At 30.8% G+C, this 14241-nt stretch overlaps 1 protein-coding gene across 2 annotated transcripts; it reads left to right on the forward strand.

Moving 5' to 3' along the window:
• Positions 1 to 5137: 5137 nt before the first annotated feature.
• On the forward strand, positions 5138 to 7893 carry LOC137820178 (rac-like GTP-binding protein RAC1). 2 transcript variants are annotated; one of them, XM_068624089.2, is made up of 8 exons: positions 5138 to 5273; positions 5408 to 5521; positions 5864 to 5951; positions 6050 to 6159; positions 6279 to 6342; positions 7068 to 7132; positions 7254 to 7319; positions 7410 to 7893. In XM_068624089.2, exons 2-8 carry the CDS (start codon positions 5423 to 5425, stop codon positions 7509 to 7511), a joined length of 594 nt encoding a protein of 197 aa, XP_068480190.1. In that variant the 5' UTR covers positions 5138 to 5273; positions 5408 to 5422; the 3' UTR covers positions 7512 to 7893. The 2 variants fall into 2 exon arrangements, with proteins under 2 accessions (XP_068480190.1, XP_068480189.1); XM_068624088.2 differs by lacking the exon at positions 5138 to 5273 and having other exon boundaries at positions 5294 to 5521.
• Positions 7894 to 14241: the final 6348 nt, after the last annotated feature.

Below are 14241 nucleotides of genomic sequence, written 5' to 3' on the forward strand. Positions count from 1 at the left end.
TCTTTATTTAATTAAGTCATTTAATGTAAACCTTTCGATCGTCCGGTGCCGACCGGTACACAAGGTTTTGCAAGGAAGAGGAGGAAATGATATACCTCTGAACATTAAGGCTCTGTTTGCTTCCATAGATGTACTGTTCACAAGGAAAGAAGTGAGAGGATATCACTGGTTTGGATCCAAGGTTTTGCAGGGGAGAGGAAGAGAGGATATACCTGTGAACAGTAAATATCTTTTCCCCTCAAAATGAAGAGACGTAGAGGGAAAGCCACATCAGCATGTGCTATTTACGAATTTACTATCATTCATCTACAAGGATTTTTAATATTAAAAAACAGTATCTTATTTATTTATATAAGATGTGATTTTTTTCCTAATTTTATAATATATATTTAATATTTAAATAAATTATTTGAAGTTCTCTTTTTATTTAATTTGTTGTTGCGTTTATATTAATATATTTTTTATAATTATTATATTTATGAGTTTGTAATTTATTTGATAATAGTTTTTTATGAAATTATTTTCTTTTGTTAATTACGTTATTATTATTTTTAGTATTTTTTATTTTTTATTATTATATGGTTTTTAATAATAAAAAATATTATCTTTTATTTATATAAGATCTATTTTTTTTCTAATTTTATAATGCATGTTTAATATTTTAAGAAATTATTTGAAGTTTTATTTTTATTTATTTAGTTGAATACATTTTTTTTTTCTAATTATAATTTCTAAATTATATATATTTATATTTAATATATATTTATTTTCTAATTTTAATTTTTAAATCTATAAAATATGTGAAAGTTGTTTATTTTTAAACAAAAATAACTCATTTCATTATTAAAAAAATTTAATAGGCATGGATAAATTTGTAAAGTAACATTTAACAATTTAAAAAAAAAAAAAACTCTTTTACAACCATCATATCACTCACAAACTCCCATAAATTTTCATCACACATCCACTCTAACATACCCCAATCCAAACAACCTCACTTTCTTCACACTTTCTTCTCACATCCTCACATATTCACTCCCTCAAATCCTCACACATCCACTCCCCAATCCAAACACACATTAAATATCCTCTCCCCTCAAAATGAAGAGATGTAGAGGGAAAATCACATCAGCATGTATTTCTGAATTTATACTCATTCATCTGCAAAGATTTTTAATATTAAAAAATAGTATTTTTTATTTATATAAGATGTAATTTATTTTCTAATTTTATAGTATATATTTAATATTTTAAGAAATTATTTGAAGTTCTCTTTTTATTTAATTTGTTATTTAATTTGTTGCTGTGTTTATATTAATATTTTTTTTATAATTATTATGGTTATAAGTTTGTAATTTAAGTTTGTAATTTATTTGATAATAGTTTTTTATGAAATTATTTTCTATTGTTAATTACATTATATTTTTTTAGTATTTTTATTTTTCATTACTATAGGGTTTTTAATAATAATAAAATATTATCTTTTATTTATAAAAGATCTGATTTATTTTCTAATTTTATAATGCATGTTTAATATTTTAATAAATTATTTGAACTTTTGTTTATATTTAATTTGTTGAATACATTGTTTTTAATAACATTTTTTAAATTATATCTATTTATATTTAATAAAGTTATTTTCTAATTTTAATTTTTAAATCTACGAAATGTGAAAGTTGTTTATTTTTAAACAAAAATAACTCATTTCATTATTAACAAAATTTAATATGGAAGGATAAGTTTATAAAGTAATATTTAACAATTTTAAAAAAATTAAAACTCTCTCACAACCATCATATCACTCACAAACTCCCATAAATTTTCCTCACACATCCACTCTAACATACCTTAATCCAAACAACCTTACTTTTTTCACACTTTCTACTCACATCCTCACACATCCACTCCTTCAAATCCTCATACATCCACTCCCCAATCCAAACACACACTAAGGCTTTGTTTGGATTAGAGGGTGAGAGAGAGTGAAAAGTTGAGGATGTGGGGGAGTGAAAGTGTGAAGAAAGTTGAGGATGTGGGAATGTTAAAGTTGAAGAAAGTTTATTAAAAAACGTAAATGATGTGATAGTTGTGAGAGTATTTTAATATATTTTGAATAGTGTAAATTGTAATATTACAAATTTATTCTTGTATGTAAAAAAAATAATTTTGTGTACATTTTAGTTAATTAAAACAATGTAAAATTTAATTATAAATAAAAGAATATAAAATTAAAATAATAATAATTAATAATATTATTATTTAATACATTTATTTAATTATTATTAATTTATATTTATTATCATTATTTTAAAAATTTATTTTAATTGACATTATTATTTTATAAATTAATTTTACATATTATTTTTATTTTAATATTTAAAAATGTATATTATTAATATTAATAAAAAAATTACTGTTATAAATATATAAATATTTATAATATTATTATTTATTTTATTATTATATTATATAATTATATTATATTATTATAAAACCTAAAATTTCAAATAATATATTTTATTAATTATGATTAATAAAGAAAAAATAGATAAAAAAATAGATGTACAGTGTATGATTAATAAATATTTTTTTGGATATTTACAATTTACATGAAATAAAATTAAGTAATTTAAATTATTTTTTATTATATATGAAGGGTAAAATTGTAAATTTATGAATATTTATGTGGCTTTCTCTTCTTTCCTTGTTGTTTCTTTTCAATTATGCAAAGTATCCAAAAGCATTCATCTATCCTTCCTCCTCCCTCATTCATCTCTCGATGCAAACAAGAGGATGACTGACACATCCGTCCGCGTGACACATCCGTCCGCGTCAACAGTTCATTCCCTAATCCAAACGATGCTTAAATGAATATCAAAATAAATAATCATGAGTTTTGCCTTATTTTTTACACAAATTCAACATTTTACCGAGATTGACCAGGTAATTAGGGTGTGTGAAAAAAAAACACATTTTTCAGTATTTGATTGCATGCATGTGACGTGTTCTCAACGTTGGGGTGTTGTTCTGTGGTTTTTGAGCACCAACTGCGTCTATGATGTAGCAAAGGTTTGCCATAGTACTCTAGCAAGTTGCTACTTCCAATTTGTAAGCAAGCATTTCAAAATAGAAAAAAAAAAAACTAAAAAAGTTATTTGTAAGAAAATGTAAGGAGTGGGAAACATACAATTTGTTATATAGTAAGAAAATTGAAGAAATGAAAGATAAAAAGGAAGGGAAACTAATAAGCGGATATGAAATTTACTTCACTGTACTCTTCATGTATACTAGTTTCATGACAAATTAATAATTGCTTAATAAATGCACCGAAATTCAGTGACAGATTAATGAGATAAACTCTTTAATATTAAAAATTACATGCAAAACTTTGTTTTAGTACAAATATATGGAATACAATTAGGAAATATCCGATCTTATACTGAATACAATTAGGGAACGGGTTTCTTTACTTTTTTTTTAATTTTAAAAAATTATGTAATATATCATAAATTCTTCATTACATGAAATGTTAATTGAATATATATATTTTTTTAATTCGTAATTAGATACACTTTTTTTTATTACTCAAAATTTGTTATTATATTATTCGGATAAAAAAAAGAAATTAATTGATTTTTTTTATAAAAAGAGAATCACCTTAAAAAAATAAGATAAGTATTATTCGAATAATACATATTACACTAATAAATTTTGAATTTGATCCAAAAAATTGTTAAGACATTCTTGAGTTTGACGATAATATTTTCTATAAATTTAATAATCTCATATTAATTAAGAGTAGAGTCAGAAACAATTTAAATACATATTTTTCTCTTAATTATAATTCTTTTAAAATAAAATTTTGATAAAATTTTAAATTTGAAAGTACACAATACTTTGTATAAACTAAAATTAAAAAAAAAATTATTGAAAAGCTAAAAACAATCAAAACAAAAATAATCGGTTGAACGATTTTTAATTTCTAACTAAAAGTTAAATAAATTAAGAAACTCATATTTCTATTATTTTCAACCGTTTCTTTCTCATATCTCTCTTCGATACCGTTGTTTTTTGCTTACATTTATGAACACTAACACTTCAGTGAATTTCAAAGTTACATGGTGTTTGTTTTTCGATATTGCAAATTTTTTATTTATTAATGTGTTATTTCAGTCTGTTCTAATCGATACACCCGAAACACGAGAGAGAGAGAGAAAATTCTCCATAAATAAAAGTTATCCTCTCAGCCACTTCTTCACTTTGATGATAAATTTTGCGAGTTTGGTGTGATTGGTTTGGTACGCAATAAAATGAGTGGTGAGATTAGTTTTGGCGTATGAAAAAAACAATAAAAAAAAACACAACAAAGGAGTAATTTTAAAATTTAAATTACAATTCAACGAGGCGAAATCCAGACAATCATTCGCCTGTCCAAATAATGTTTTTCCTTTTGCAATGAGGTGTGTCCAACTAACGTTACGTTTGTGCCTTTTGTTGATTTGAAATTTTACTTTAACATTTTTAAATAGACAAAGGATACGTAGATAAGATTATAATCGCAATCAAATTTATTATAAAAGTATCAAAGGGTTTAAATTAATAATAGAGCAGAGTATGTGAAGAGTCTTGAGGAGGAAGGAGCAAATTTTGTAACTTTTAATTAAATAATATTGTACCCGTGAGACATGAATTAATAAACACAGACATGAATTAATAATATAACGTAATAAATACGTGTCAAAAAATAGTTACAACTAGTGTAATTACACACTGTAAAAGATACTCGTGGTACTAGTAACCATTACACACGTCTTAGTGAACCAATTACCTGATTCGTGTGAGAAAATATTCAAGTCAACTTGTAAATGAGACTTCTGAAGAAAAAAAATGTACGTTTTTGATATCTTAAGAGAACATATTAATCACTAGCACTGATAGTACGACGATGAATTGTGTATTGAGTGAATCAATATTACTTTGCCCTCGTCATCCACATATACAAATATTAATAATGATAATAATATGAAATTATTTTTTGAATCCAAGCATTATATTGATTGAATAAATTAATTATTAATGTGTGGTTACATGGTTAAATTATTTGATATTATAAGTTAATAATAATAATAATTTTGTTGTGATTAATTAATTAAGTGGAGGGGAGGGAATGATTATTTGGTAGAGTAGGGTATGAAGAGAAGGAGGACCTAATGGTCACATGAATTATAGATAGCTGGCAAAAGGTTGTCTCTGGGTCAGTCACAGTCAGCCAAGTAAGTATAACCCTTTCTTTTGAATTTCATTTCAATTTCAATTCATTTCATTTCATTTCATTTCCCCCTCTGTCTGCAACTGCAACAACTCGTTAGGGGTTTCAAGTTCGTTGGAGCCATTGTTGTCTGTGCAGGTCCTTGATCTGGAAATGAGTGCCTCCAGGTTCATAAAGTGCGTCACCGTCGGAGACGGCGCTGTCGGCAAAACCTGCTTGTTGATTTCCTACACCAGCAACACTTTCCCCACGGTTTTTTTCTTTCTTTCTTCTTTGCCCTATTACCCTTTCCCCCTCCCAATTGTAACTATCTGCTGTTGAAATTAGAGATATACGCGGTGGAATTGCAAGCACTGTTTATTTGGAGTTTTTGACTTGGTCTCCGACTTTCCTAATATGGAGATTCACTATACCGTCGTTCTTATTGTTATTTTGATGAATCCTTAATTAGTCCATCGTGCTTCAATGTTACTCTTGTTAACAGATTCTCTTTGTTGTCTTTAGTGTTTATCCTTTCCAATTGATTTTGGTTTTCTTCTTCAACGAGTTATGTTATGCCTTCTGGTTTCACCGTTTCTCGTATCATGATAACAGGACTACGTGCCCACCGTTTTTGACAATTTCAGTGCTAATGTTGTGGTGGATGGAAGCACAGTAAACCTGGGATTGTGGGATACTGCTGGTAACATGGCAACTGATTCAGTTTACATTTGATTTGGGTATTTTTTTTTTCCAGCATATTGTTTGTTTGTTGAGGTTTAACATATTTTTTATTTACAGGTCAGGAGGATTATAATAGACTAAGACCCTTGAGCTATCGAGGAGCTGATGTTTTTATACTTGCCTTTTCTCTCATAAGCAAGGCTAGCTATGAAAACATTGCCAAGAAGGTTTATTTCTTTTCTTTCATGTGAAAAATTCAATTAGGATGGTCATCATTTATATCGATTTCTGCACTTAGTATGATATAACTGATGAGATAGTTGTTCTTTTTTGTTTCTTCTCTCAGTGGATCCCTGAACTAAGGCACTACGCCCCCGGTGTTCCAATAATTCTGGTTGGAACGAAGTTAGGTAAGCCTTTTACCTTTATTCCTTCCCTTCGTTCAATCATATTGTCTTAGGTTAACCAATGCAGATGATTCTGTTAGAGCTACCTACATAGCTTTGGTTACTGAAAGGGTTTTCTTGACTTCAAAATCCAGTTCTTCACATCAGTTTACTGCCTGCCTTATCCTATCAAAGCTATTCCGTTTTTGTCATTTGTTTTTCTTTGAGGTCATATGGTTCTTAATTTCTTTCATGTAGACGCCAACCTAGAGCATCAAATGGTTTAAACAGCGTTTTAGACACTTGTTTTTCTCATTTTCACAAGTAGTTATTATTTCTTCTTGCTAAGGGGTTATTAATGCCCTGGTGTATAATGCTTACAGAAGTTGGTATAAAGTGTCTACCACAAAAATAACATGTTTTCATTTCTCAATGCTAAACGTTTGTTGCTGAAATGAAAAAGAAAAAACTATTCAGTTTAGAATCAATGTTATGGAGTTGAGAAAATCCTAGTTTGATTTGTTTTTGTGAGAAGAAAGTAGATGCAGGAAATAGTTCACAAGACTTCTATCTAGATTGTGTTGAGATGATGATGCATGGCAAAAGTAGCATTTTCTTTTCTTTACCAGGACATACTATATCAATTATTTTTCTATGGTCAATACTGCTTAAAAACAGTTTTCGGCAAATTCAACACCACCAATTGTAAATGATTTATTAAGTGTATAAACCCATAATTTTGTCTGCAGATCTTCGGGAAGATAAGCAATTTTTTATGGACCACCCTGGTGCGGTGCCAATAACTACAGCACAGGTACAAAGTACCATAAATTTTCTTAGCCCCACCCCTTTCTCTTGCTAGAGGGGGACGTATGATTTCTTCATTCAGAAGTTATTGATCTTGACTTTGATATTTGTTGTCACTTTGGTTGAAGGGAGAAGAATTAAGAAAACTAATTGGTGCTCCTGCCTACATTGAGTGTAGTTCAAAAACGCAGCAGGTGCGGTTCTGTACTTAACACATGCAGTGATTTTCTTGTTTTCATGTTGTTTATATCACGAATGCTAATGCAATGTAACCTTAATACCAGAATGTGAAAGCTGTGTTTGACGCTGCCATCAAAGTGGTTCTTCAACCACCAAAGCAAAAGAAAAAAAAGAGAAAGGCGCAGAAGGCTTGCTCAATATTGTGATTAAGAATCAGAGGCTTGCTGAACATTGTGATTAAGAATCAGAAATGAGTAGGTGGTAGTGACTATTCGGCCAACCTCTAGTGCTGCCTCATTGGTTTGTCTTGTTTTGATCCCTATCCTCTGTAGCTGAGAGCAGGAAGCTGTGTATAGTTTGGACTGACTTCTTAGGCCTTTATAATCACATGATTACTGGCTTGTCTCGTTTCATACTCTGTAATTACAACTAGCTCAATTACATAACTCAGTGCGACCTATTTCCTTCTACTACTACAATTATTATTATATGTTAGTAGCTTCTAAAATACTGCTTGCTTTGTGAATGCGGTCATATTCATATGGCCTTTGTGATGTCTTCTATGGATTTATTTAATGGTTTTGGACAGTTGTTGCACATTTTAAGTTTTAACACTTATGGATATGTGGCTTCTGATTGTAGAATCAAATTCCATTTTAGACCATGGGATCTTCCATTTAAATATTTACATAGTTGTACGTGTTATTGTATATGTGGATCCAGAAGGTGCAGTGACTTTTTTAAACGCACAGATCTTAACTTTTGAAATTTCTTGATTTTGTATTCAAATAAAGGGATGTTATAGTGGATTCAGTTTCAAATTCAAGCTAAGCTTTAACTTATTTTCGTAGCTCAAAGACTCGTCTTAAAAACGGGAGATACGTGGAACCTGATGGATGTTTAACTTAAGCCACTCCTTTTTAAATACAACTACTTAATTAATCACGCTCAAAAAAAAATTAAGGCCTAAATGCATCCTAACCTAATTTTGTTTCAACGTATATAAAATTTGATAATGTATAGTCACATATTCTTAGATTGTAATTGTACCAGTGGGGTAGGGTTCGTACGATCGAGATTCTGGATATAAAATAGATCACTGGATACAAAATTGATTAATGATCTAGCATTTGTTAATCTGTTTTTATTAGATCCATTATCGACAAATGGTTCACAAAAATTATATAAATAAACACAAATTAAAAAAAATCAAGTACACTATCATCTGACACTAAATACTAAGAGTTGTTAACACTAAATACTAAGAGTTGTTAAGTTTGAAAGGTAAAATATATGCTTATTTTAAATTTGATGGATTAAAAGGGTAGTTAAGTGGAATGTATATATATTTTTTTATTGTAAATTTTACTTATATAAAATAAATATTTATTTTTCACATTAACACCCCAGCAAAGCCTTGTAATTAATTTGATGTAGCTGTATGTTTGCTTTGGGCATAGAAATTTGCCCTTTTCCTTCTCCAACACGTCACTTGTGTGCAAGTGGATTGAAAGTTGATACAAACATGTATTTCTCTCCCAACAATTGAGCAGAGAAATTTATTTGGTTTTGAATGATGTCGAATTAAAATTAAAATTTTATCTTTGGTAACTCCATGGACGCCATTAAAATAACGTGAACCTACAGCAGGACCACTGCAGATCTGAAATAAATATGACAGGAGACGTGATTGATAAATTGTTAAGATGAAAGTATGGAACTGTATTCTGAATTTATTGACGCATAGCAGAGCAATTACGGGAATCTTCAGCTTTCATAAAATATTCAAATTTATTAAGGAATTAAAAACTTAATTAAACCCATCAAATATTAATAAATTATAAATCACAAATCTTTAAATTCAAATAAATAAAATTATTTCTAAAAACACATCAGGTTTTGTTAATGCTCAAACTTTTATATCTGTTTTATAAACAACTTACTTTTCAGCAAATAATTGAAATTGAAAAGAATAACTTTTTTAATCACGTCCTTAGTCGATTATTCGCTTGATTCGACACATTGTTTTAATAAAAATAAAAATAACAACAATATTATTTATTCCTTTCCTTTTTTAAACCTGTTAATTTCAAAAATACTAATTTATGCTCTATTTCTTCACACGATACTACAAAATGGAAATTCACCGAAAGATGGCTGCGGCGCTCAAGTTTTGGACAAGATTTTGATGTCACACACTCATTTTACAACTTAAAATAACAATATTTTAAGTATATTTATTTTATCTATCTAACACTGACACAAACTGATGGAAGAGGGCCAAACACAACCTTCCATGAAAGGCAAGAGCCAAGTCAAGAGCGTCTAACATCAAGCTAGAAGCGTCTAAGACAAGTTAGGAGCGTCTAGGACAAGAAGACCAAGCTAAGAGCGTCTAGGACAAGCTAGGAGCGTCTAGGACAAAAAGACCAAGCTAGGAGCGTCTAGGACAAGCTAGGAGTGTTTAGGACAAGCTAGGAGCGTCTAGGACAAGAAGACTTGGATCAAAGCTATGAATGGGAGAGTGACATACCAGCACATATTCCGTGAAGGTCCATCAAGTGTAGTTTAGCTTTAATTGGGGTGTAAATAGCATAACCATGTGGACAAATGTTTATTTTTCTGCACATTAGAATTAAGAAGGAGTTAACCTTGATTAGCTAAAGGTTTCTAGAAGCCTTCACTAATCTAGGGACGGTTTTGTGAAGCCATGTGCACCCATGTGCTCCATGTGGCCCATGTGCCTCCATGTGCCACTTCTTTACATTTCATTTGGCTTACATTTGTGTAGCATTTAGGTCATCAAATATGGTCCTCTTTAGCCTATAAAAAGAGGAGCCTACACCTTGTATTTTCAAGATCAGTGAGAGTGATGTTATGCTGCCCATTTAGTGCCATACATTGCCTTTGCCTAGTTTCTAGGACCTAATCTTCTCTTCACCATCTACCAAGGGGGCTGGCCGAACCTCCGTCTTTCCATACACTTCATGCACCTTCAAGGTCACCACAACTCCTAGGAGGACCTTGCCCACTTTCACCATTAGCTTCCGCACCAAATCACCAAACATCCAAGAAGAGCTCCTTGAGAATGCCATCATTTGGTATCATGAGCATAGGTTCTTCAAAGATGAGTAGTTCTTGGTCATTTTCATTTTGAGTTCTTCTTTATTTCCTTGTTGTTCATCTTTACATTCCATATTGTCTTGCTGTTTTTTAATTTTTGCTTTGAATTGGTGTGCTGTTTGGAATTTCCAATTGGTGCATCTTGTTCAATTGATCTTGAGCAATCCTTATGCAATTTTTGGTAGGATTCCATACACTTTGTGTTGCTGTTTTTATTTTAGGTATTTGAGTCCTTATTGCAATTTTATTTGGTTCATTTTATGCTCTTTGAGTCTTTTAATTTCTGAATCTATATGTGTTTTGTCTAGTCATGTTTTTCCAAAATGTCATCAAATCATAGTAGTACTTTGTTTGGCTTATTTGTTTCTTGATTTTGGTCTAAATGTTTGTTTTGAATCTGCTGTGTTTTTGATCCTTTGGTGCCTTTTATTTTTAGCTTGAGTTCATATTTGTGTTTACATCTACACAAATTCCTTTTCACCAATTCCATTGTGTTTTTCTTTTGGTATCTTGCTGTTTTTTTCCAGTTTTTACAGAATCCCCTGTTTTGCATAACTCTGTGCTGGCTGTTTTGCTTAAGAAAATTATTTTCCCACATAGGAAATTTCTGATTCTCTGGATTATGCAAGATTGAGGTGTTACAGAAAAGACAAAAAAAAAACCAGTTCAAAAGAGTCAATAGAAAAAAAATGATAAATATTATAAAAACAGTGTGCAAATCTGGCGCTACAGTTGGCATAACTGAACACTAATTTTAGAAAATTTATTAAAAAAAAAATGGTTCATGCGTTTGGAGTGAAACCAACGCCAGAATTTAGTTAAGATCTTGAATTGTTTGCATATAAATTTTCAGAAGCAAATCTTAAAAGGGCAGCTCAACATAAATCGGGGAAAAATACGCTCTGTGGCCCACAACAATTTTTTCCAGTGGTGCTGTTTTTGATTTTGAAATCAATTCTAGTGCTATTCTTAGGATCCATTTTGTGTGCCTACCTTTCTTTGAATACCTTTATTTGCTTGTCTAATATTTCTTTGGAACTCTTTCTAGTTGTCACAATTTAATTCCATTTGTGTGGTACTGTTTTTCCAATTAATTTGTTTCTTGCTTTAATTCTTTGGCCTCTAAATTTGGTGCTGGATTGTTTCTCAATTGGTGCTTATTTGAGTGGAAATTTGACTTGAGTGAGGTCTAGTTTGCTTGATAGGTGCTGGATTGGAGAATTAATTCCCTAATTCTAAGAGGAACAAAGGCAATGACAGAAAACAAATACCTACCAAAAACACCACAAACATTGGAAGGCCCAACAAAGAAAAGACAACCAAGAAAGTGCCAATAGCAAAAAAAAAAAAGATCAACAAAGGGAGTTTTCTTTATTCTTTGCAACTTAACTTTTGTTAATTACTTATTTAATTACGTGATTAGACGGTGAGTGTGTCTTCAAGGGCTCCAAGTGTCCAAGAAGCCTCACCTAGGGCCGACTAGTGTAGAATTATCTAGTTTAGCAATTGTTAATTGTTTTAATTGCATCTCTTTGCTTAATTAGTTACGCTTTTCAATTGTGTTGCTTTGTTTAAGCTTTCTTAGTTCTTGCTTGGTTAATTAGCTAGTTGCAATTGTTTTCTTGCATTAAAATCTGATTTCTCCGACCTAATTGTGTTTTAAGTGGTTTACTAAGAGAAAGCTTTGTGTGAAGACATTGAGGGATAGTCTTTGGCTAAGGCAAGGCTTGGTATTTAAGTAGTCCATTGTGACTCACCTCCCTTACTTGGAAGACTACCTTCTTTGACTTCCCTAAATTTTCTCAAAGTAAAATACTTCTACACACAAAGCTCTAGTCATGTCTTCTTCTTCTCATTCTGCAAAGTCTATTAAAAGTGAAGTAAAATCTTTGAAAACTCTTTTGAAAGAAGTTTCACAAGTTGTGCAATTGATTTCATCTAAACAATTGGAGAATGAGGCCAAAACTAATAAATTGACTAAAGCAAAGGATGAGAAGTCTCAATTTTCAAAAAAATTACATTCTCATGCATCTAGCTCTAAACATCATGATTATCTTGGGGAAGAAAGTCTTAGGACAAATGAATATCATCAACCATCCCCTAGGAGAGCTAGAAAAGAGAGACAAGAAAACCTAAAGGAGGTTAAGGTAGAGCTACCTCATTTCTATGGAAAAGAAGATGTAGAAACATATCTATATTGGGAGATGAGGGTAGAGCAATTGTTTGCTTACAACCATGTGAGTGAAGAAAAGAAAGTACCCTTAGCTACCTTAAGTTTTCAATGTGATGCTATGTATTGGTGGAATGCCCTAAAAAGAGAGAGACATCTCCACAAGGACCCTCCTATTACATCTTGGAATGACCTTAGGGGAGCCTTGAGATGTCGCCATATTCCCTCACATTACAATAGGAAGTTAATGGACAAGCTCCAAAGACTTCATAAAAAAGATATGAGTGTAGAAGAATATTGGCAAAAGATGATATCATATATTGAGAGGGCAAGGATTAACGAGGACAACCATACCACCATAGCTAGGTTTCTAAGTGGTCTCAAACTTGAGATAAGGAACAAAGTTGAACTTTTACCTTATAGAGATTTAAATGACTTGATTCAACTTAGCATTAAAGTTGAATTTTTTTTTTTGAGAAAACAATCAAGTCAAAGACAAAGTTCATACTATGTATCTTATGACAAGGATGAGTTCCATAGAGGGGAAGAACATATACAAGAACCATCTCTAGAACTTTCCCAAAACCTAACCAAGCATATCTCTCACACTCAAGCTAGAGAAATTCCATCTTTAGAATACCTTGGCAATGATCAATTAGCATCTCAATGTTCCAATGAAAGATCTATGATCTTAAGGGACAAAGATGAGAATAGTAGCCAAGAAAAAGAAGCTAGTGAGAGTGATGAAAATGTAAAAATAGAAAAGCAAGAGAACCTTGTGAAACAAAAGGCGTGGGAGAAGAGTGTTCCTTCCCACAAGGTCATTCAACAAGGTAAGCACATTGAAAATACCCTTGAAAACATGCTTCTTGTTGAACAACCTAGCCTTACCTCTTGTAAAGGAACACTTGCAAGCATAAGCAAAAAAGAAGAGTTTTTAAAAGAAGCTTGCATAGATAAAGATTATTTCTCATATGTGCTAGGATATCACCAAGTGAATGTCAAGTTATCTATAAGCATCTACCAAAACAATTTTTTATGTGAAGTAGTGCCTAAAGAAACTTGTCATGTCTTATTGAGACAACCATTGCAAAGTGTACAAATTTTCATAAACAATGGTTGTAACAACGAGACTATCTTTACACATAAGAGAAAAAGTCTTCATGAAGGAGAAATCATGGGCCAAATTAGAGTTGATAAAACTCTAGAGCTTTTAAAAGGAAAACTTTTGTCCCCCATGAGAAAAGAAGTTCAAAGACATTACTTTAGGTACAATTATTGTTTTCAAACTACACCTAAGACAACGTCTCAAGAACTCTATACTCCTTCACCTTTTGTAAATGATCCTTGGAAAGACACAAATTTCATTCTAGAGCTTCCTAGGACAACAAAAGGTTTTGATTCAATTTTCATGGATAAACTCTTCTCTAGAGAAGTGCTACATCTTCATGGTTTATCCTCAAGCATAGTGTTGGATAGAGCTCCAAATTTCGCAAACCATGATTTGAGGATTTTCTTTGGAAAACTTGCAACTAAGTTGTACACTTTAAATTCTTATCATCCTCAAAGGCATGGTCAAAATACATTTGAAAATCTAGCTCTTTCTACTATGCCTAGAGTAATCATAAAAGACAAACACAACT

This window comes from Phaseolus vulgaris, chromosome 9, assembly GCF_051622355.1.
Source record: "Phaseolus vulgaris cultivar YP4 chromosome 9, ASM5162235v1, whole genome shotgun sequence".
NCBI lineage: Eukaryota > Viridiplantae > Streptophyta > Magnoliopsida > Fabales > Fabaceae > Phaseolus > Phaseolus vulgaris.

Excerpts from the sequence above, each read along its gene's own strand:
- LOC137820178 (XM_068624089.2), top strand. The coding sequence starts at position 5,423 with ATGAGTGCCTCCAGGTTCATAAAGTGCGTCACCGTCGGAGACGGCGCT. Across the intron at positions 6,160-6,278 it reads ATGAAAACATTGCCAAGAAG|TGGATCCCTGAACTAAGGCA; the intron begins GTTTATTTCTTT and ends TTCTTCTCTCAG. Across the intron at positions 6,343-7,067 it reads TCTGGTTGGAACGAAGTTAG|ATCTTCGGGAAGATAAGCAA; the intron begins GTAAGCCTTTTA and ends TTTTGTCTGCAG.